We start from the raw sequence: 23706 nt of genomic DNA, 5'->3' as shown, positions 1-23706 counted from the left end.
AGACACACACAGCAACAAACTTCTTTCTAAAAAGTTAGCTCTATAATTTTAACACATTTTCTTTGCCATCAATCAGTAATATGAATGCATGCCTAAACAGGTGATTAAAACATATTTTCAAACTGAGATAATGTGCGATTAATCTGGTGTCAATGCAAGTAACCACAAACTGATTCTTTTAATCTCACAGGTACGGTCTCACTTTAAATGAATGGATTTGGCTACATTTTATATTTACTAAACATACTAATTCGCTTACAGCAGTAAGCCCAAACTCCCGGTCCGCTTCTGGCCCCGCCTCCTACTTCTGGTCTGGGAATTGATGTCAAAAATAACAAACAGTTTGGCCCTTTAAGTTACTTTGTTGACATTTTTGACTTAACCATCTTAATTGGAGGGGAAGGCCAAATGTCAAAAAGTAACTTAAAGGGCCAAATTGTATGTTATTTTTGACATCAATTCATGGACTGGAAGTAGGAGGCGGGGCCGAGTTTGGGCACCCCTGGCTTACAGGTTTAACTTCCTTCTACCTCATTAGAGAAGTCCGTCCTCCACATAGACTGTATATAAAAGATGAATGAAGCCAATCTTGAACATGCATTCTTTCTAATAGCCAGCAGGGGGCGGCTTCTTTGGTTACAAAGAGAAATGTAACTGTGTTGAAGTCTACAGGTAAGCACCTCTTTGGCTGGTCTCCATTATTAGTTTCAAGTCTTTTGTTTTCCTGTATTATTTTTATTGTTTGATTTGACCTGTTTTTAAACATGCTCATAAATAAACGGACGCAACTAGTTTCAAGTCTTATGGAATATAACATGATACTCTTTGCAAAATTTGCCCATTAGTCAAAAAGGAGGATAAATTAGGGTAATATTTAGGGCGGGCCTATCTTGTGATTGACAAGTCGCTGGCAGATGAGCACGACAGATTCACCCCTTGCTCAAAACACCAAGATGGCCATGATCAAAACGCTCAGCTTGAGGCTTCACAGCAGGACTTCACTAACCAACTGATGACATCACCATGGCTATGTCCATCTTTTATATGCAGTCTGGCTCTTTTCATACAGTATGTCATCTGCTGGCCGGGTGAAGAATTGCATGTAAAAACTTGGCACCTGGAAACCAAGAAAATTGAGCTTTTTCTGTTGGTTCAACATTGAAAAGGTGTGTATTTTAACCCAGAATCAAACAGCCTAAAATGAACCAAACTGCAAGCAAAAGCAGGGAGAAGGAGAAGTCTCAAGCTCTGGTCTCTGGGTCCAAAGATCGGTGTGCCGGGGCCTCCTAACGTGGAGTCCCGTATAAGTGAAAACACTCCTATATGTTGTTTCAGGAATGCTTGTATGGGTCTAGGAAGACACGACAGATATGATCATTTAGCCGGAGGACATGAGTGGACTTGTTGCATTATACAGCTCGTTGCTAAGAGCAGCCTTCTCTGTGCACTAAAAGCCTGGTTAAAATCTATCAGCATTCAACTCTACATTGTCGAGAAAGTTACATTTCACGACGAATTAAAGAGTCACATTACTCAAAAGAAATCCTAACATTCAGTGCAGTTTAATAATGAGATCATTTTAGGGGACTTTGGTTCAAATGTTTAGGAATGTGTCAGGAGAGCGAGGCGAAGGTCCTGAGCAGGAGGACAGAATAATGACAGCGAGCGTTTACTGGTCTGGGAAGGATGAGGGCCTCTACCTTTAGGACACAGCTCGCCGCGCAGCTGTCAGCGTGCACAGACGTGCACGAACAGCACGCCTTTCTGAAATGTTTACACAATTCCACCACATGACGCTGCCATGAGGGATTACTAAGATCAACAAATGTAATGACCTACGCTGTAATCCACACTGTCAGACGATGTGTTCCTGGCCTCGTGTGCCCCGCCTGGCTGTGTGTGCTCCATCGGGGTGTGTCACCCTCGACGGGGGTGGCATGACCCCAGATGACAGGAAACCCAGCTGGATCACAGACGAACCGCTGGCAGGCTGCGGCAGGTGCCTCAGTGAGCGGCAACCCACTACCAACCACACGACATCAAACGTAAGCAAAAAAGTAGACAAAACGAAGGCAGAGACAAAACAAAAGTGAGACAAAATGAAAACACAGTCCACTGTTGCCCTTCCTCTGGCACACCACAGTGTTTTTCAGGCTATTGTAGCCAGCCGCAGACTGAGAGCGCTGACACCGAAAGAGCATCGGCATTTTCTCACTTGGCAGCCGAAGCTTTCAAACACACAAGATTGAGAACAGGCAGCGCCAGAAGGTGAGGCACCACGTGGCGATTGTGGTTTTACAATAGATGAGACGGAGCATTCGTGTCTGAAAGCTGCCTCGTGTCCCCGCAGAGAGAAACAGTCTCCGCCAAACAAGCCTGTTTTCATGACACTGGATGCCTCGCTCACAGCACACCCCATCGCCCTTTCTTCTGTTTCATCGCACTAACTTTCAGGAGCAGAAAAGGGAACGATCATGTAAGGACGCACTTGAGACGGGCAAAGCTCCGAGCAGTTGAAAATTGGCCACATGACACGAGGCTGGGTTACACACACAGTACTGGGACAAAAACAAGGCTGAACCAGCACATGGAAAACCCATCCGGAATAAAAGCTGGCCTAATTTCACCAAAGACAGCGAGAAGCCCGGCTCTGAGCGCAGATATGTGCTCTGCTGCCCCAGACCTTTGTGGGCCGGGAGGAAAGGCACACTGTGCTAAATGGACAGCTGTCTGAAATAGGTCAAAACTCTAATGGGATACAGACAAGCTTCTATATGCATAAATATACCAAGGATAAGTACGACTATACACACTGGCCATGCAGCCAACAGGCATTATTAGATGGGTTAATGGGTCCCGAGCCATTCAAACGGCAGGCTTTAGTCAAGCATGCTACTCAGACAGGATAATGGTGGGATAGCTGGAGGGGCTGGGAGGTTCTTGAGGCCTACGAGTACCTACTGCAAGCTTTGCAGCTTTGCACCTGCACTGTTTCTACTGTCTGCTGTTTTACCTCCACCACAGGCTGCTTCTTCCCCCTCTTTTTTGATCTTTATCAATTATGATTTCCAGACTGGAGCATTAAAGCTGAATCCCACTGACCCATCCACCCATCAGCTACACCTGCTTATGGTTTTTGAGGGACACGGAAAGGCCAGAGGCAATCTCAGCTGGCATTAATCAAGAGGCGGGGTCAATCACAGGGCTGACAACTGCTCACAGTCACAAGCAATCTGCAGTCACTGATCAGCCTAAGCTGCAAGCTGCAAGTCACTGATGCACAGGGAGAACATGCAAACTCCACACAGCATGGCCTCAATGCCATGAAGTGACAAACATTAATATCACACATAAAATATGAAGGAAACGTCTCAGGCAGCGACAAGAGAAGTACAAAAGATAAGGATTGGAAAAAAATAGAAAACACATAAAGACGGAGGAGGAATCTGATGCAAACAGTGGAAAGTAGAGCTCTGATTAGATTAAATGGAATGTTATTCATGAATGGAGAGGAAAATGAAATATTTATTTAAATGAAACAATCAGTTGAGCTCTGCTTGGTTTGCCTTTATCTCTCCTATTGTGTTCACTTATCAGGTTCAGTTTGTTCATAAAATATGCAGCAATATTTGTTTTCCAACTTTTTTTTGGCACTTTTATGACAAAAGGCATGTTTGCATTTAATAACTTCAGCATGCTATTTGCAGTAAATCCCTAGATCTGAATCTCCTCTGCCGGTTTTCTGATGTTCGGCATCAGAAACAGTGTCAGGTTGATCCGTCAGAGTCGGGTCTCAACAGGAGTGATTAAAAAGGTGGAGGGAACCAAAGCAGAGGGATTAAAGACAGGCAGCTCCTCAGTTACGTGCCAAATGAGCAGAGCAGACACACAGGAGCACGAAGTCTCCCAGTGTAAACAGTCCATCACACGTATTAATCCTGGAATTACTGGACAGGGAAACTCTCACACCCACATGTGAACAAAACGCACAAACTGGTAGATGCACAAAGTCGCTCACATCAAGAAAGCATGTCAAAACAAGCTGCAAAGCCAATGGGGAAACTTATGAAGATATATACAAAAATGTGCATACACACACACACACACACACACACACACACACACACACACACACACACACACACACACAGTAGGCAATGACTGACAGCTCGCATTAAAGTAAAGGCAGGCCCAGACACGGCAGGAGGAGGGGTGACGGAAGGCAATTAGAGACATATTTTAGATGATAATAGCTGTGTACAAGCCACACAGTCCATAAAAGCTATTCATAGCAGGCGAGAAGATGAGCACAGTAATGAAAGTGGTTGGTCCGTATGCCCGAGATATGCCCCTGAGGGCACGCGAGGGATGAGAAGAGAGAGAGAGCGAGACAAAGCAATGGCCAATGGCAGTCTCTTACTCTGGCACGATGGGATGTCACAGTATCTCCAGTAGATCCCGTCTTCATGATCTGCAATGTAGCACCACGGCTGAACATCCCCGTCAGGATTCCTGCAGGAATAAAGGGGTAAAGGTCAGGCTGAGAGTATAATGAATTTTTCTACCCTTCAGGGGTCAGACTGCTGATACTGATCTGTGTATTTACCAGATGTTTTTTGTGATGCACAGTTTTTTGTTCAGAGGAAGTTTTGTGTAGACTGAGAAAAGTGATGCGTGAACGGATTACACTGCTTCAGATTTAAGGAGGCAGGCTCTGAGAGGTGGAGAGCTGAAAAGAAATAGAAGAAATGGGAACGTGGAGGGAAATGGAGGGAAGAAACCCCCCACACCCACCCCCCCGCAGGACTGAATACTCAACTATGTTTCAGAAGGAGATTATCTCAGCTGTGTCAATCATCCCCTTGGTGCTCGTTGGTTTCTCCCCTTCCTCTGTACTCTGGAGGCTCAACCGTGCATGCCAGTCAAGAGGCAGGCCGATCGGTCCGGTTAGAGGTTGGGGGGTAGGGGAGCTCTTTGTTCTGGGCCAGACACAGACCTAAAAAAAAGGAGGGCTGATGGGGCCGAGCTTTTGTCTGAGGCTGTGGCCTCTTTTGATCCTCATCAGGGCCCTTTAAACCCACCATAATAAGGCCGACGGGCCTCTCGCTGCTTTCTCTTTTCAGTTCCATTTCCAAGAGCGGTGAGAAGTGGGACTGAAGATAGAAATACCTAAAGGCCTTGTGCAGGCTCCATATCTCCAGGGTAATCATCCAGCTTTGTAAATCACGACCTTTACAGTAACTCCTAATTTGTTGCTAAATGAATTCAAAGCGTGCACTGGAAGCTCGGCTCGGGCTGCTTTAGCTCTTTAAGCTTCAAGACGACTCTCAGTCCTCGCTGACTGAAAAGGCCTTCTAGGATGACATCTCTATTTTTTTTTAGCCCTGACGGTAATTGCCAAAAATCTTTTCTTCTTCTCTTTTGACACGCCTCATTGTAGCATCTTGACAAAGCCCTGCAGCACTGCACTATCCCGTTTCACCTTTTGTGCACACGGTTGTGAAGGGCGTTTCCATTTCTTTTATTCTGCTATCTAACACACTATCCTGAGTTTCCTCCTCTCTTTTCACACTAAGAATGAGGCATTGACAAAGAAGACTTTCAGAGTTGAACTGGAGTTTAAGCTCCTTAAAGCTTTAACTCTGAATTCCTAGCAAACGTGGCTTTCTTTCTTGCATCCTGTTGGGAATGGGAATGTTAGGAGAAAAGGCTCATCAAAGTCACTATCATCTAAAACAGCTCTCAACCTAAACTTTTCCCATGTTCACAGGAAACCAGCCTCGATTGCCAGTAAATTTGGACTTGGTATCATGAGCCCTGATCTGTTTGTCGCTCCACCCAAATTGGAGGCAGACACCTGTTTGTTTACCCCGAGGTCGCTGGTGAAATGGCTGAAGAGAGCAAAAAACTCTGAGTTATATCCTCTGCACCCTTTCTGCTCCTTTCCTTTCTGTGCTTCTCCACATATAACATTCCTGTTTGAAATAAGACTCCAGGAACAAAGCTAAGATAGTGCAGCCACTTATGTCATTTAGTGCACTTTCTTAATCATCCCTCCAAAAGTCAGGCATGAATTACAGCCATTAGCATTAAAGAAACATCCATCCAGCAGACCACCCATCCCATATCTGACCCACCAACAGCTTTGATGGAGTGTGCTCACTCCCTCTGAGCCTCCACCAAAACCCAGGAGCCCAGACACACACACACACACACACACACACACACACACACACACACACACACACACACACACACACACACACACACACAGCAGAAGCATGAGAACATCATCCACAGGGCTAAATGAACAGGCAAGCCCAAATAACTGGGAAATAATCAGTCCTGCCTCAAGGTGCCTGTGTGTGTGTGTGTGTGTGTGTGTGTGTGTGTGTGTGTGTGTGTGTGTGTGTGTGTGTGTGTGTGTGTGTGTGTGTGTGTGTGTGTGTGAGTCTCAAATTAAAGGTAGGAAGCAGACAGCTGAGGCAGCACAGTGCAGATCAGAGGATACCTACAGCAGATGTGTAGAAATCCATTTCTTTTATATACATACATATATGTATTTGTATTTGTGTGTCTGTTGTGTTCACCTCTGTGTGCCTCACTGATTGCCTGCTTGGCTCTGAGTAGATGAGCTTGTTGAAACACTCCCATACCCAGAGGTAGATCACAGAAGATGTTTGGACACTTAATTGGCACAATTATGCTGATTGACTCATTTTGCTCAGAGTGAGCCACACACTCTGGTACAGAGCCAATTATTGCCACACTGCATTTCGCCTCAAAGGCTCCAAAACTGCGTTTGAAGGAAAGAGGGGCTCACGTACAAAGACTGAGAGAAACAGCTGTTCTCAGCCGACCGTCGTTTCCTTTAGGTTAACCCCAACATACGTGACGCCTGGCATCATGTGACAACTGAAAAGAAATACTTCACTTCCAATTTTTAAATTCTGGAAATTAAAAGCGAGAGCATTTTTTTTTTCACGAGACAAACCCATCATGAGATCCTACAGCACCTTTTGTTTAAACTATTAAAGATATGGGGGAAAAAAACCAGCTTGAAAGCTTCACATCCATCATTTTAGAGAATTGGAGAGTGCAGAAATGCTGATTGCAAAGTGGTGGTGAGAGGCTCGTCTGGATTTGAGGTCAACAGCAGATCAGAGTCTGGCAATTTACTGCCTGAGAGAAGACTCTTTAATTGACTTGGATGATTTAGCATGCAAACTGCTGCCCGCTGCTGCGCGCCATGAATGCATGTATTGAAGGAGAGGGCTTGCTGGTTGTGGGCTGATATGTATAGTCTACTGTCTATTCTTCCTCTCACGGTCTACTTGTACTAAATATGAAGTTGTGATCTTCTGCTGCTGCTGCCTCATTCTTCCTCACGTTCCTTCTATTGTTACTGCTTTATCCGTTTCTGGGATTTGATACATTTAAGCCGGATGAAACTGTCTCACAGCATCTACAGAAACTACACACTGATCTGCTACAGCATTGAAACCTCTTGACTAATATTATGCAGGTCATGTGATCCCACAAAAATAGTTCAGACTGATTGCGGCATGGACACAGGACCTCCTTTGGCTGTCTGGCAACAGGATGTTGGCACCGGATCCTTTGGGTGCTGTAGGCTGCAGGGTGGGGGCTCCGGCCCGTACATGCAGCGGATGTTCGATCGGAGTGGGCTCTGAGGAGCGTGGAGGCCGGGCCACGTTCCTCGGTGTGGCTGGGAGCATTGTCCCATTCCGGGGGCGGTACGTGTGAAAGTAACATCCACATGACTGCCCGGACCTGAGGTTTCCCAGCAGATAATTTGCATTGCGACCACATGATCAGTGTTGTTCACTTCATCTGTCATTGGCTTCAATGTTGTGGCTGACTGGTGTATGCTTTGGGGTAAACAGTCCTCACTGCTTCGGGTAATCAGCAGATCTCATTCAGCAGTTTTTGTTTAAACAATTTCTTCAACACAAACGGAGCCGAATGAAAGCCGCTGACATCGAGGCCCGAGGAAACAGGACACTGATCACTTTCTGTGCGCCACAAACCATACTTCAAATACTTCAAACCCCCACCCTGCTCCAGAAGACATTTTTCAAAATAACTCAGATTGACCAATCCACTGTTTGTATTGCAAAAGATGAACAGCAGCATCAGCAGAGATCAGTCGGTCAGCATCAGCTGACATTAGCACATTATTAATACACCGATTTAAACATTATTTAACCAGGACACAGGACACCACACTGTGTGGGTGCTAAAGTAGTCTGAGCTGCCAAACAGAACAAACACCTCTTAGAAATGCAGGTTATAATATAAACTTGTTATAGCTCCACAAAGATCAGGTTAAAAAGCCAACCAATGAGGAGCCAGAATCAGGAAGTGACATATTCAGGTGTGGCGTCCCTCACCGGATGGAGGCAGAGATCTCATCATCTGAAAAACTGGACAAACACCACCAACCATCTGCAAACACACAAAAACCTGTTTGTGTCCACTGCATGCACTCTGCTCCTTCTACACCTGTGATATTACTGTAATGTTGATGGGATGCTTTACTGCAGTACTGTACATCTTCTTGTGGGACACTTCTATTAACTTCCTCGATTTAACAAAGCAGCACTTTGGGATCATAATAAAGCAACGCCGCGGTGGACGACTTGGCTGCAGTTTGTCTGACCTCAGATCTGCACCTGACATCATGGAGATTCAATTAGAATCAACCTGGGGAACACTTTTCACTCTGGCATTTCCATTATCTCATCTATGCAAGGGGAAAGCATTAGAAGGCATACAGAGCACTCATAAATCCTACAGTACACACACACACCTGCAGATATATATATATATATATATATATTTATATATAGCCATCAAATGGATGGCAAAGCTATTCAACAACCCACTGAACCTTCAAGCAATCCACATCCTCACACTAATGCAGTCCAATAGGAGCCCTTTAGGATCAGTGGATTAGAAGGAACACTAAATGAAATATAAATCAAGACTTCCACTTGTGTGCAATGGACATCTTACGAATGTCACAAAGTATTAAGAAAATGCCAAAGAAGTGCTTAAAGTCTGAAAAAGTCTCTTTTTTAAAAAGTAAAACTGCATAATGATGAAGAAGTAACATCTGAAACTTTATTTACATCTATTTCATAACAGGAATCCATCCAGGCTGATAATTATGGAGGTGATACTCGCCGCTGAAACGAGCCTCGCTAAGTCTCGGCTTAGAAATGAGAGCTCTTGTCCTTTTCCCGAGGCTGCTCCTTTCTTTGCAGGGGAATAATGTGACATTTCCCCTCTGCCCAGTTTCCCCCTGTTTTCGCTCAGATATTTTATGGCGGGCTATAAAAATGAAATGTGGGGGCTGTTAGGGTTCTTTCTTCAGCACCATTCTGGTGCCCTCTCCAATAAATCAGCAGCAGACAAACGCCGACGATGGGACTGAAAGTCAGTTTGTAATCCTCTGCTCTCTGCACTTCATATGTGCTTGCATTAAAATTAAGATATGTCATGATTCCTGTATCCACCTGTGCCTCGGCCTCGGCTCTCACTTCTCAGCAGTACATTTGGGCTGAGGGTCAGACATGCTGATATTTCCCTGTTCTTGTTTCGGTTCTGCTGCCTCGTCTTGTCTGAGGATTACCACCTATTTGTTTTCTAGCCAGAAACGTCGACAGCAATCTGAACCTCAGAGGAGAGACGAACGGGGGGGCAGGGTGGTGAGATGAGAGAGTTTGAAGGTTAAAGGGGGTTAAAGAAACACTGGAAACAATTTGAATTGCAAGATGCACCACATGCAAATAAGGAGATTTACAATTCAAATTGGGCAACAATGTCCAAGACACTTTCCCACATGGCTGGAAAAATCCATCTTGTGAGCCAGCTTTCTGTGATCAAACAAATCAAGCATTACACATTTTTATGCAGTGGGATAACCCCCTCTTCTGCGGGTACGTTCTTAACATTTGCAGTCAACAACGCGCACATGCATTCAAACGCGTGACCTTGTACAGACACAAACGCCACCCCTCAGCTTTCCACAAAGAAGTGGCCACTTTGCAGCCCAAAGCATCGCTGATGGGTGACTCCTTACAAGGAGGCTCTCTGAAAACGTCTGGGAATAGCTGTCGCTGCAGCCCTAAGTGACAAAAATCCCTCTGACAGTGAAGAAGCAAAGCGATGTGCTATCAGTGATTTGGAAAATCTGCTCACTGCATCAGGGGCCAGGAAAACTGCCAAATCCTAACAATGAAGATGTCCATTTTGAACGGGTTGTTGGACATAATACGCTCCTAATGCTCAGGGAAAGCTTTCCTCCATCCTCTGCATGTATCGAGCTCATAAATCTTCCAAATTCCCATCCAGCTGAAGTAAAAACAAATCTGTCCAGTGCCACTTCAAAGCATTGCTCCGTTTTGAGTTTACAACCATGACATAGAGAAATGTTTCAGAGGCTTTGGGCCGAGGGGCAGGAAGAGGAGGAGGAGGGGGGGGGGGGGGGGGGGGGTTCTGTTTCTTATGGCTAGGCGATCCGGGCCAAGCCACTGTTCTGGACGTCTCTGCGAATTTGAACTGACTCACGAATGAGTGCGGCTCCCTGAAAATACACAAGTTTGACAGTCGTGCTCGGAGTGCGACTGACGGACTTCCAAAGCCACCGTGTGCCCTCACGTTCCAGGGATGAGGGACGGAGATTTGCTTACACAAACTCTTGAGGTGTGTTTCGGCCCCGGTGATGACAGTGCTAAACGTCCTCTTCTGGTCCTACACATAAAATATTCAGAGGCAAATGTCTCAGCAGGTCCCCCGTGATTCAAGGCAACAGCAACAAGGCTCTGAATTATTCACAAAGCGCTTCGTCCAGGAAATTCAAAGCTCACATTAAAAAGATGAGTTTTAAAGGTGCTGCTCATCAATAACAAATTATCATCTTCATAAGAAAAAAATAAGATAAGTGCTCAAATAATTGGCAAGCTTAAACTATGAGCTACAGCTTGAGACTCTGTGGTAAATCTGACGGATCTCCAACACAAAAGGAGATTGCTTTACAACAAACAGCATGAGGGAAAATGTGTTATTCTTCCAGGCAACCGCCAGTAAATCTTACTCAAAATGCTGCGTGTGGAAACGAGTGAAGCTTGCAGGAAAATGGCTAAATGAACTTTTACCCTCAGCTCCACATCCAGGCTCTGAAGGGCTCATCAACAAACCATCAGAAGCAGCATTTGTGAAACCAGCCCTTATTTATTAGTCGCTTAAATGAATTTATGGTTGCACGAGTCCCTTAGAGGTGAGCATGACCTCTGCTCCTGACTTTAAAGTAACAAAGGTAAAAAAAAAAAACTGTTTTGGAGCAGCGGTTCTCAGCTGGGAAATTACCGGTCCTGAGCTTCGGTTTTGTAAGGATGAAACAAACAGAATACAACGTGTTCATTAGTGGTTTCTGCTACCTTTGCACAGAGGCAGCCTACTTGTTTCCACCTGTTACCAGTCTTTGTGTCAAGCTTAGTTAGCAAGCCCACAGCTGCTGGCAGGAGCTACATGGTCTACCTTGTGTTAAGACAGCAAATATTTCTATGAAGAAAAATGCTGAATAAGAGAGATCATGAGCAGAGAGATAAGAGGAACCCATTCTTTTCAGGCTTCTCACTAATATTTGCATCTTATGGTATCCTGGAGCTTAACCTCATGAGTTCACCTAAAAGTTAACCTGAGGAGGAGCACGTGAGAAAGTTCGATCAGCCATTAAATGGTTTCTAATGTTTTTTTAATATGTGAAAGCAGCTTTAATTAAACTATTTGAATAATAACACCTTAAAGCTTTTACATGAGATTCCTGCCACATCCATCAGCTTTTTCATTTAAAATATAACCAGTGCATCATCCCAGAGGTGTCCTCCAGTCTGAATCTCGGGCGACAGACTCGGATCCTTCAGCATGTGACTGTGTTGCAAAGGCTGGAGCGTAAACATGCTTTAAATTGCAACAAAAAAGCGTAACATCATAAACATCATCCTGAATATAAATATATGGGAGAATTTTCCCACCCCGGACCTAAAGGAGTCAATGAGCCTAACAGCCAATCGTGTTGATGTGCTGACACATCTGCAGCTGTGTGGATGGTGCGAGCACCTCATTAATGGTGTAGAGACGTGCGGTTGAACCTTTTCTTGGTATCCACAGTGTGGATCACTGTGGTGTTTGTTCAGTGCTGTTTGTGTCAGCGCTCCGGACCGAGCCATGAATGAAACTGTGCACATGTGTAACTTCTATGACAAAAACTGTTTAGACTTCATTTTGAGGCAAAGTCAACCAACTTCTGAGGCATTTTTCACTGGAACTTATTGGTGACTGTGCAGTTTTTATGTCCCAGTGACGCGAGAAATTAAAGTTATGGCTCCACGGCTCCGCGGGATGTGAAATATTCACCTGCAGTAGTTATGGCTGCCCAGACCTCCTTCTCCGTTGGGGTATTTGAGGGTGTTGTAAGGATGCTGGAAGGTCTCATTCCAGAAAAGGCAAGGTTTTCCACCATGCAGGCTGGTCTGGTTCTGGAAGCCCCTGTAGTCTTCTCCGTTGGCAGTGTAACACTCTGGAAGGAGAAAAAAAAAATGAAGCACGCTTATAAATCAGACCCTAATGTTTGCAGTAAGGGATTAGCCATTTATTAAGAGGAAAATCAAACACTTGGAGAAAGCTTTTAAACAGGCATGTAAAACTCAGCCACACATGTGTCCTGCTTTATTGAGAATCTGCACTCTGTGAAATGCACTTGCCCTATTAATTTCTTTTTAATGTGTTTGGAATGCTTATAGAAGAAAAGGTTGGAATAATTGTCCTCTCTGCCCGGGCACCGTACATTTCAAACTCCAGCCAAAAACTGTTAAAGTGAGATCAATGACAACATTGTTTCAATTAATGCAAACACACATGCATAAAGGAAAGAAAAAGCCCTGCAGATACGCAGCTAACGCAAATATGGCTTGAATTTCCAGGAAGTGTATAACGACCATATGGCCGAGAGTGAGAAAGAGAGAGCGCTGGGCTCCCAAGGCAAAAACAATGGCTGCTGGAGAGCGTTCCTGCCCTGCACAGGGAATTCAAATAAACAACAGAAGGATGATGAGCCATCACCGCTCATCACACTGAGCCTCGGGGGGGGGGGGGGGGGGGGGGGTCGTGTCAAGAGACTTTTAACAGCTACAGCAGAATTCCTCTTTTGATTGCATTACAGTGGAAAATATTAATTCATTATGTGACTCTTAGGATTACGAATGTCATAGGTGCTCATAACCTGTAACAGGAAGCAGAGCGGGCCTTTCACTGTGACCTTCACATCTGTGCAAACAGTCACTGTAGAGGATGCTGCTAGAAGGAGAGGAGCACATGTAATAACACAACAGTTTCACTTCTCGCCTGTCAGTCAAACATTAATGAGAAGCAAACAATACTTCCTTGTTTGGCTTGTCTCCATGGGGTTTTGTTGCTATGTGTGCGGTTCGCCAATGACCGGCCCCCTTTATGAAGCTAAGCTGTCTGGGATGACCTAATGCACTGCAATATGACAGTCATTACACCCCTTGGTGAGCCAGCTGTGCTTCGAGGCGCTTTCCTTCTCTTTTCAATCCGAGGTTTCCTCTCTCACCATCTTCTGCTCTTCCTTTAGTCTTGACCGTCATTCCCTTTCAGCTCACACAGATAAACATTTCTGTGGGGACGCTCACAGACCGTCTGTGGTCAGTTGTCCGGTTTGTTCTTTGCTGGTTCCACAGATAAGGAAGAATCGGGAAACACTGATAAACAGCTTTCTGTGGGAGATCAATGAACTCTCCAAGTTAACCTTCTGTGTGTTATTGGTAGATGTGCAATTAAGTTACTTAAACTCGTATTAAATGTTGTGAAAGTTTCATATCTTTTGTAATTAGCTTGCCGTACTTTGCAGCATGCTGTGCGATATTTACAGCAGTTAGTTTGCACGCAAAAACGCATTCCAGCTTCTTACATCCACCACAAAGTCCTGCTAACACTTCATTTAGAGTAAATCAGCAGCACCGACTGCTCTCAGTGCGTCAGCCAACGTTGATTTTAATTAAAGTTGTTTTGGCTGTGTTGTTCAGTCAAGCTTATCAGCTATTCATCGTCTGGCTGACAGCAGTTCAACAGCAGCAAGGAGCTGCAGGGTGTCAGGTTCCTGCAATTATGATGCCACTCTATTGTCTGTAGATGGCTCCCCTCTCTCTTAGCAAATTAATACTGTCTTGGCATGCAAGGATATCAAGCAGCAGATCGTAAATCCACCTGAGAGCAGCTGAGGGAGAACACGACTCCATAAAATTGGAAAAACAGCTTAATGGTGTTTCAGCGGGGGTCATGCACTTGCCAACCTTACATAGGGGAGCGATGAGATGGGTGGAGGAAACAAGTTATCATCAGGCTGACATCCAGAGGACAGACGAGGCATATTAAATAATAACTCAGCAGATGCACCTATGAACGGATGCAAAGAGTTTAGAAACATGTTTTTTTGTCGGGGTTTTTTTTTTTGGGGGGGGGGGGGGGGGGGTCTCTTTTTCAGGATTAGTGCTAGCTGCTCTGGTTCAATGATTAACAAGTATTCTGATAACTATTCCTTAATGTCACACATCCCCAAAATGGTACTCATGATGATTTTATGTCATATTCTGGCAGTCACAGCCACAGGAAGACAGGGAAACACTTCTGCTGAGACTTTGGCAGCAGCACGGGTGCAATTATGAGTCACTGCTCCCCGAAAGCAATCACGGCTGTTACTGCACAAGTCAGAGGACAACATGAGACAGGGACAGGGCGGCCGACTGCATCCCAAATGAGCTCACGTCCTTCAAATATCTTCTCCTCAAACAGAGTGGGCATTAAAATGACCGAACTTGGCCGCTCGCAGAGATGCTCAATGCACTGTATCAAACAGAAAGAGCCAAATGACTTTGTAAATGTCTTCCCTCTCTCTGGCTCGCTCTTCTCCCTCCTTCAGGAAACTTTCCTCTTGAGTTTCAGGATGAAGCATTGCTTGTCTGCACATGGTCCGCTTGGAAGGAGCCGCTGCTGGCAATCATCCCGCCCCACTGCGGCCAAGTTAGCTTTCCAGGATGAGAGGGTAAATATGGCAGCGTTTTGCCCCCGTTAGGGGGATAGGGTTGGGAGGGTAAGGGGTTGATCCGCGTGGTTTTGAGGCATCATTTGCTTGTGGTGGGAATGGGAAGTAACAGATCTGCAAGGACTCCAAGATAAGTGAGGCCATCGTAAAGATGAATGGAGCATTTAAAAGCCCTGCGGATGCCCACACATCCATCACACTAAAGGGAAAAGGCCAATTTTGTGTTGGAGCAGTGTCGGTGCGGACCCTTTATCCTTGTCCTCCAGGAAAAGAAGAGCTCATCCACTGATTGGACCATCGCCACTTCAGGCCCACTCCCCTCCAAACACGCCCAGCCCTTTCCTCACACCCTCTTACTTGTCACCAAGCGACTGTTGCACTCTCATCACATGGGCCTGGGCTTTCTTGTGGTTTCATCATAGACCGTGATGGGAAACAGAACCACCACCGCATAAAAGCGAGAGAAAATAGGGGGGAAAAAAACTCCAATAAAATACATGCAGATCTACAAATAGAAAAAGTCCGGGAAAGGGAAGAGGAGGACTCGCCCTTGACCAAGCCCTGTGCTCGCAAAATACAGCACCACCCCAGAAAAACTGCAGAAGATCAGTGAGAGAGAGAAAGAGAACTAATCGCCCTGTTATTATATTTGCTGGGATTCGAGGCTAATGATTTCCATATTGCAACTTCAAATGCACTTGATGCTCCAAGAAGGACGTGTGAGAAAGAAACAAAAAGAGTATGGGGCTGTGGTCATGTGATCTCAACAACACAAACAAACAAATAGTTTCTGTGAAACATGTTGCCAGGTCACACGAGAGCGCTTACTTGTTGTGTTTGTGAGGAGGGATGAAAAGCAGCGATAATTACAGACAACTGCTTCCTCACAGAGGGCTGACATAAAGAGCTTCCTTCCATCTTTATTATATGCTTTGGACTCGGGGGACAGCAAAACAGGCTTACTGCATGAGCAACATCTCCACTCTAACAACAACGCTGCACAAAAATGAGCTCCTGATAGAAGCGAGCATGCACAGCATTATGGAGCGAAACCAATCAGGCACTAACAAAGCAGAGTGTGTGCAATGTTTCAAAGTTTAGCTTCAAAGTCTGCAGACAAAGATGACAGAAACGACAGATGATTAATACAGTACGTTGTACTGGTGGCCATTACAGCTGGCCAACCGGGCCAGATGTACGGGGGTTACAGAGTTCTTTCCAGGGGGACACAGCTGGTGGTAACACATGTCTGCTTCCCCTTCTCCACAACAGCATCCACTTCCACACTGAAACCACATCAGACTTCAGAGGCTCACAGGACAGATTCACATTTATTATCCAGGTTCAGCAGATAGCTGCACGTTCAGTCGGGCCGCTTTAATGAAGCTGCTCAGGAGAAGTCGGCGGCTCGGCGGTTAATGGACCGCACTTCACCTCCATGCTTCGGAGGCTTCTCTTTTAAAAGCACCCTCATGCAAGGGTCAGTGAAAGTGCAAAGTGATGAGAACAGATGCCTGAGTAGTTAAATCTGCAGACAATGACTTCTAAATGGTCTTTACAGTCTTTCCTGACAGTCCATGCTTTTGTCATAGGTAGCCTTGGATAACTAGGCCATAAACCGGGAACTCATTCAGTCCTAAAATAGCCTCCCCCACCATTCTTGAACCCCCCCCTCACCCTCTGTTCACTACCACAGTAGCCACAGCCCCACAGGACTCCCTGCCAAAGTTTTTGGGTAGCACCTATAAAGCACGGCCCCGTCTTGTTTTTGCGCGGTCCCCATTATTTAGCTCCGTAATGGAAAGAGTGTAATCTGCTGGAGCCGGCGGTGGGCTGGATGTGCGGTCCAAACCTCCTCTGTTTGAAGATGATTGTTGCAAAAAAAGGAAAACATAAAAGTATTTTTTACCACAAGCTGCTTGTTGGCCCTTAAATGAAGTGTTACGTCTGAAGTAATTTTGAAAAAAATCAATCAACAAATGTAGTGAGGATGATGAAGCATCTTCCTTTGCAGGGTTTCTGTAGCGGCCCAAAGCACAGCAGAGAGCGAGGTTAGCGCTGGCTCTGTAAATCAACAAGGATGAACTATGTGGGACGATTCTGAGTTTCGCTTGGCAGACGTTCAGGGAGTGACGGATGGCCTACAAACTCTGTCAGTGACGTAAAGGACATTCAAAGACTTGCTGAAACCCTTCGGGGGGGAAGTTACTAGCAAAATACTGAGATCAGGGGTCCATCAACCAGGCTGACATGAGGGTGGATGGAGTTTTTTATTCAATTACCTCCCCCCGGGGACTTCCTTACCATTTCCTCTAATCATAGTCAGCATGTGCCACAAAAGAGTCCATATTTGCCTTTGTTTCTGCTACACTTTGGCTACAGTTCCCTCTCCATACGATAAGACGACAGGGGTTCCAGGGTTAAACAAATAGAAGGGGAAATCTCCTGCATACTCAACACACGCCACCGAATCTGCTCTAAACCAGCTGCAGACATCACAGTAAACATGAATTCTGCAGCCAGAAGAAAGCAGCCACTTAAAGCGAGGGCACACAGGGAGCAGAGATAGAGAAGCCGAGCTTTCCAAGGTGCACAATTAGGGCGTCTGGGATCGATCCGTCTTAAATTAAACGAAACTGCAAATTAGAGTAGAGCACTGAGACAGCAGGAAGGATTGTGAAAGACAGCGTGATGGCAGGGGAAGCAAAATGAAGCAGAAAAGAAAGAAGAGAGAAAAACAGACGGGCAAACACAGCGTGCATCGGGGTGGGACAAAGACTGCTTTTATGATACCACAGATAGTTAACCCAGGCTCTAATTTTCTCCTTCTTCTACACAGCACCAGTGAAGTGAACACTTGGTTTAGTTCACATTTCCCTGTGTTATAGACGGGCCTGACAAAGCCCAGGCTTGTAAAATTAACAGCAAACACACACCCCAGTGCCAGGGGTCTGAGTTTGAAGGTACAAATCTCATTCCAGAGCAGCTCTGTGGTGCAGCTGTGTGCTGGGGCCCTTTACCAGCAAACAAACAGCCGACGCAGGGCTTAAGGGAGAGAAAATCTGTCTCTCTAATGCGTGTCTATGAAGAAAAACACACAACCCATATGGGTTCCTCATTGCGAGCAGCCTTTGATAACCAGAGGATCTACGGCTCGTGATACAAGTCATGATGGCTCACTGTTACCGGTGGCCATGTTTGACTCACATGGGGGTATTTTAAGCTCGCTCTCTTCTTTTTGTTTTGCCTTTAAATGGATTGTAAAACGATCTCTCAGTCAACTCGTGCTGCCAGATGCACAGATAAACATATGCAGTGACAAAACATGCATTAATCTGAGCTCCTACCCACATCTTTCCAGCCCCCCCCCCACCCCACCCCTCATACCCATACTTTCCCCCACATGCACTTACAGTAAGAATGAAAGGGAGCAATTTTCATCAGTAGAGCAGCCGCAGTATTTTAAGATGGATCCAATGTGGAGGGAAGGCAGGACGGACACACACATCTGCACACACATCTGCACACAGGCTGCTTTGTTCCCTCGGTGGTAGGCCCAGTGTCATTGTGGTGATGCCATTCTCACCCACTCATCACTGTACTGTAGATGTCGCCCACTGACAGTGTGTGTGTGTGTGTGTGTGTGTGTAAGCTCACATGTTTGCATGTTTGAGTGCACGTCTGTCAGTCCCCTCACGCCTCTGCTCACAGCAGACCGATCTCTCACAGGCAGCAATCAGTTTGCAGTAGCACGATGTAAGCTTTGTGGCGAGCGCGGCTCGGGCTCATTAAAGGGACAGTTTTACCTCGACCTCAGCTCCCCCGGCCTGTGGTGCTGCCCATCTACTGCTGCCTGGTTTCTTTCTTACAAAAGTTACACAAAAAAATCCCACAAACCATGTTGTTAGCAGCTTCATGTAGGAACTTTGTTGAAGGTATCCTCCACCTGACTTGGCCGATGCTAGCTGCATGCTTCTTCCAGCTGAGCGGTGTGGACAGTTTGAAACTTCTCACGACAAAGTTTGTGGATTTCTTTGAATAACTGGGCCACGATTTCTTCAAAGAGAAATTGCTGCGAAATTTTTCATATTTATTTATTTTGAGCTCCACAAAGCGAGTGCCATCCATTTCCATTATATTCAAGAGAAAGATGTACAGCTGATACCTTTCAAACTGGGAGAGACAGAGGAGACTATGTAAATTAGGTTTGGAGGATGCCCTCTGCCCTGTGAGGTATGCCATCTTAAGCTAACATGGAAGCAAGGCGGCACCTGAAAGGAAGCTAAACCACGAAGGAGGTTTTGCCTCCAAACACACCTGTTTTTGATCGTCCCGTTTGCGCTCAGGTTACCTGGTATCTGAGGAATGTAAATTATATGTGGTTTTGTTTGAGCTCAGGTTCTGTCAGAGCTGTTGCAGGGGTTTGTGTGCAGCCATTAGTGACCCCCCCCTCCGAGGTCCTGTGTGATTACAGGGTCCAGGTCTGACTGGGATAACTAAAGGCCTCGAGTTCAGGGATCACAGCGTGCTAATGCAAAAACCCAGAAATACCAAACAGAAACCAAACTGCTAAACCAGATCAAAAACTCGGCCCATTTTTCTGTTTATCCTCAGCAGACGTCATTATTAAAACTGAATGTTTACTCATCGCTCTCTCAGTGAATCAGCGCGAGGAAGCTGGATCTCCTTATCTGCTCTTATGCAGAACTTTCTTCTGGCAGAACGCTCACTTGATTCTGCTTTGAAGAGAGTTTATATATTTCTGCTCTACTGTTTTGATTGGTCATTTCCTGTTGTGAAGCATTTTTATTGCCAGCAGTCATACATGACACAAAAAATTTAATTTGGGGACTGAGTAAATCCATGCCAGTAAGCGAGGAGGGATAATTCATCTGTGACTCAGGCACAGCTGAGAGTCCAGAGGAGTTATATGGGTGGGTTTTTTCTTTATTGTATTATCTATTATTATGATTACTATTAAATATTTAATATTTAACCAATAAAAGTAATAGGAAACAGCAGATAAAGTTTTATCACATCCCTGACACGTTTCCTAAATCCAAATCTTCAGATGTGCTGAAAAAAATCCTCATATGAAAGACGCTGGACTCAGAAATAAAGATGTTCTTGATTTAAAGTTTACCTAAGTTAATATTAAGTTGTCAAAATAGTTTTGTTTATTGCTCTGAAAAGCGTGCTGAGATATTCTCCAACCCAACCACCAAGGCCATATGGAAGCTCGGGGATCCGGAGGCTCGTTTTCGGTAATTGTGCCTCTAGAAATGGAACAACATGGTTACTGGAAATCGGTCTTAAGTTAATCTAGAGTCTGAGTGAGGCTCAGACCTGCATGCTGTCATTAACTGCAGCTAAAACGGACAAAAGCTGGATTTCATTTGGGCTTTGGGGACTGCGGACAACAACAAGGAGTTTACTTACCAGCAGACAAAAATGGACATAATCTATATTGAATTTGGGCAACTTTTACTTCTGCTGGTGGATTAACAGACTCCATGTGTGGAGCGCAAACATGCACCCATCTGTATCCAATGAATCTCCAACATGCTCATTTGCAGAGCGGTAAACAAATAGGAATAAAGGCCGCAGCGTGTTTGTTTTGTCGGTCTTTGGAAATGCAGATGGAGGGCCTGCTCTGTTCTCGGCCCTGTTTAGATTTTCTTTTACACTGTAAATCTGTTTACATTGAACTGAACATCTCCTTTTCGTCTTAATCCTCGGCTACACTGACGCACACGCTTGCATGTTTCAGGCCTCGCCGCAATCGACTCGCCAAACGACGCATTATCCCCTGATTCTGCCCGACATGTTTAAATCCTTCTCGTGTAATTATCCTGCCTGTGTGACCAGGTCAGAGAATTAATAAAGCACATTTGAACCGCATGAAATCGCAAAATGTTGTCAGATAGACCGCAAGTGAGTGCACTTAGAGGGACACAATAACAACAGCACAATGGGCCGCTACAGAGAGGACCGCAATGTTCAACATCAGCCCCCTTTTAAGCAGCCACGTCTCCAGTTCCCGATCTCGACTGTGAAAGCGATCTTTTTTCATTGTGGTTTGTGCGGCTGTGGGAAGACCAGCAGTACTGGGAACCAGATGGCTCTGGTAACAGACAGGGGGCATCCCACCGGCCTCCCTGAGAAGGGGATCCATTACGTGGGATCCATTGAGGGCCAGTGGATTTTGTTTCATGGCATCGGCCGAGTGTGACCACTCCTCGGTCGATGTGGGTTGTGTGCCGGTGCCACGTAGGCTGCTGCAGCCCCAGCCCGTTTTGTGTTCACCTCTGAGAGCTGTATTCACCTTTGCTGCAGGACAGACAACTAAATCAGGGCCTCTCGGAGACTTGGGTTACATCCCCTTTGACTCGAAGCCTCTCTGAAAGGCACTGCAACGGGATATGAGCGGCTCCGTGGCTTCGGGGACAATGGCTGTTTGTGAAACGTTTGACTGAGATGTTCCTCTGCACTTCTAAAGGGAAGTCCTTGAACTTTTGAAGCTCAGGTAACCCTGTGAGGTCTCAGCTCTGACTTCTGTTCTGAACAGACTTTTTTGGAGGTAGTGTAAATCATTTTGAGGTCTGTTTTTAAATATTTCCCATAATTGCCAAGACAATTTTAACATGGCAAAAATCTCATATTCTGGGTCAGGGGTTGGAGTGCATCGCAGCTTATGTTGATGGTTATTTATCTCCATATTCCCAAAACAAAGCGACCACATGTTTGATGCTTCTGTTCTGCCCCCTCTGCTTCCCCGTCATGGCTTCTTAGCTCTGTCCACTGCTGGCTTCGTTCCTGTGCTTGCTGTCTACTTAGCCGTGCCCGCTCCCTTCACTCGTCCAAATGTTTGCTCTGTCCGTTTAACCGTGTCCGCTCGCTCGGCCTCATCAAATCGTCACTAGCTGTGGGCGTTTCCTGCAATGGGGAGAAAGGTGAAAATTTGCCTCTCCGGCCACAAACTGCTGCAGCTGGACACAAACCAGGCCCTGAGGCTCAGCAGCAAAATTGCTCTCCATTTATTTAAAGTGGTTTCCATTACTCTACCACAGCAGAGCACAGACCTCAGTGGCCCCGGCCCAACCATAACTGCAGTATAAAAAGAAGGAAAGTTCGCCGGACAGGTCATGTCTCACACAGTAGCAATTCAATATCCTCCCGTTGTGTTCTTGGTTACGCTTCTCAAAACTCCAAACTGCATGTGACACCACAAAAATACATGGTTGCTTTGAAACGCAGTCTGTGGACGTCTTTGCCAAAACACCCAACCTATCCGTGGAAAGATGTTTGGAACATGCTGCATGTTTGATTCAAAGAAAGAATAACAGCTAATTTACCAAAAATCAGACCGCGTCAGGGTCGTATTAATAGTATGAACTGCAGAGACAGGAAGCTGGTGTGTTTCCGAGCCGCCACCAAAGCAAATCAAACCGAAGGCTAATAGTTTTTATCCCCACTTCTCCTTGAAACGCAGAAACAATGCATCAGCCAATGGAAGCTGTTAGAGGACAGCAAAGCTGCACTTCCTTTTATCAGCACAGCCACAGCTGATAGCGCTCACCTCACGTCATTAGAATATAAATCCAGCTTTGTGGTGCAAAGTCATATTTTGTGTAATGCTTTCATGCATCAGACACTTCCTCCCCGGGGCCTTAAAATTCAATTCTCTGAATGAAGCTTTGATAATGAAAACAATTGTTTGTTTGAGACTTAATAGAATTCATAGAACACGAGGCTCTGCAGGATTTCATTACTGTTTTCTGAGTGTTTGATTTGCCCTCCTGCCCCGGAGTGTGTTCCAGCCGATGGAGCACCAGCAAAGCTCGGAGAGAGCGTCACTCGGCGCCGACTCCAGCGGGTCTCCTCACGCACACGCAAATGTCGAGGTACAGAAGAGGCCGGGCAGCGCGGCTTATGCATAACAGCATGAAAATAAGAAGAGAGATGTGAATCAGCTGCAGGAGAGGGAGGAAGATGACTCGGAGAACACAAAGGATAAGGTAGCACTTTTCTCAGCCCCAAACCGACATGTCACAGCCGTTCAGCAAAACACTCTGACTGCTCTCAGCTGACCTCTGAGCAGCAAAACCTCATAAACCAGTATTCTGACCACATGAGTGCACTCTCCCACCTAAACATTGTTTATCTCTTTACAGCCTGACAGTTGTGTACAGCCGGCAGCAGCCTGACAGCTTAATTCCAGGTTGTCTCACAGGACCGCCTCCGTGGATCAGGGACTGGGGTGACACACTCACCCTCTCAGCACTTGGTTTGGGGACAGTTTGTGATTAACATGACTGCTGCATCTGTCATGCCTTGTCACCTGTGTGTGTGTCTGTGTGTGTGTGTGTGTGTGTGTGTGTGGGTGGGTATCAGTACACCTCCTTTGCCATCATAAATCCTGAAGCTGGAACAGGTCTGGGTGTTTTGCATGATGGGTCACCCAGCCAACCGCCTGAGCAGGTGGTGATTTGCACAGGGAGCGAAAGAGCTTCACTCAGCAGACTTTAATAAGAGAAGCAGAGAGAGCGACACACACC

At 45.7% G+C, this 23706-nt stretch overlaps 1 protein-coding gene across 3 annotated transcripts in view; it reads right to left on the bottom strand.

The window, feature by feature from the left end:
* Nucleotides 1–23706, bottom strand: part of kremen1 (kringle containing transmembrane protein 1) — a 59312-nt gene that overhangs the window by 24057 nt on the left and 11549 nt on the right. For 2 of the 3 annotated variants that reach the window (XM_030736968.1, XM_030736969.1), the window contains exons 2-3: nucleotides 12445–12607; nucleotides 4421–4512 (exon numbers count right to left, since the gene is read on the bottom strand). The exons of the other annotated variant lie outside the window; for it this stretch is intronic. In XM_030736968.1, the coding sequence (XP_030592828.1) occupies nucleotides 4421–4512; nucleotides 12445–12607 (255 nt within the window). The remainder of the gene's footprint in view (nucleotides 1–4420; nucleotides 4513–12444; nucleotides 12608–23706) is intronic. 3 annotated transcript variants of the gene reach the window in all.

This window comes from Archocentrus centrarchus, chromosome 9, assembly GCF_007364275.1.
Source record: "Archocentrus centrarchus isolate MPI-CPG fArcCen1 chromosome 9, fArcCen1, whole genome shotgun sequence".
In the NCBI taxonomy this organism is placed as follows: domain Eukaryota; kingdom Metazoa; phylum Chordata; class Actinopteri; order Cichliformes; family Cichlidae; genus Archocentrus; species Archocentrus centrarchus.
This window is presented reverse-complemented; position numbering and strand designations above follow the sequence as displayed.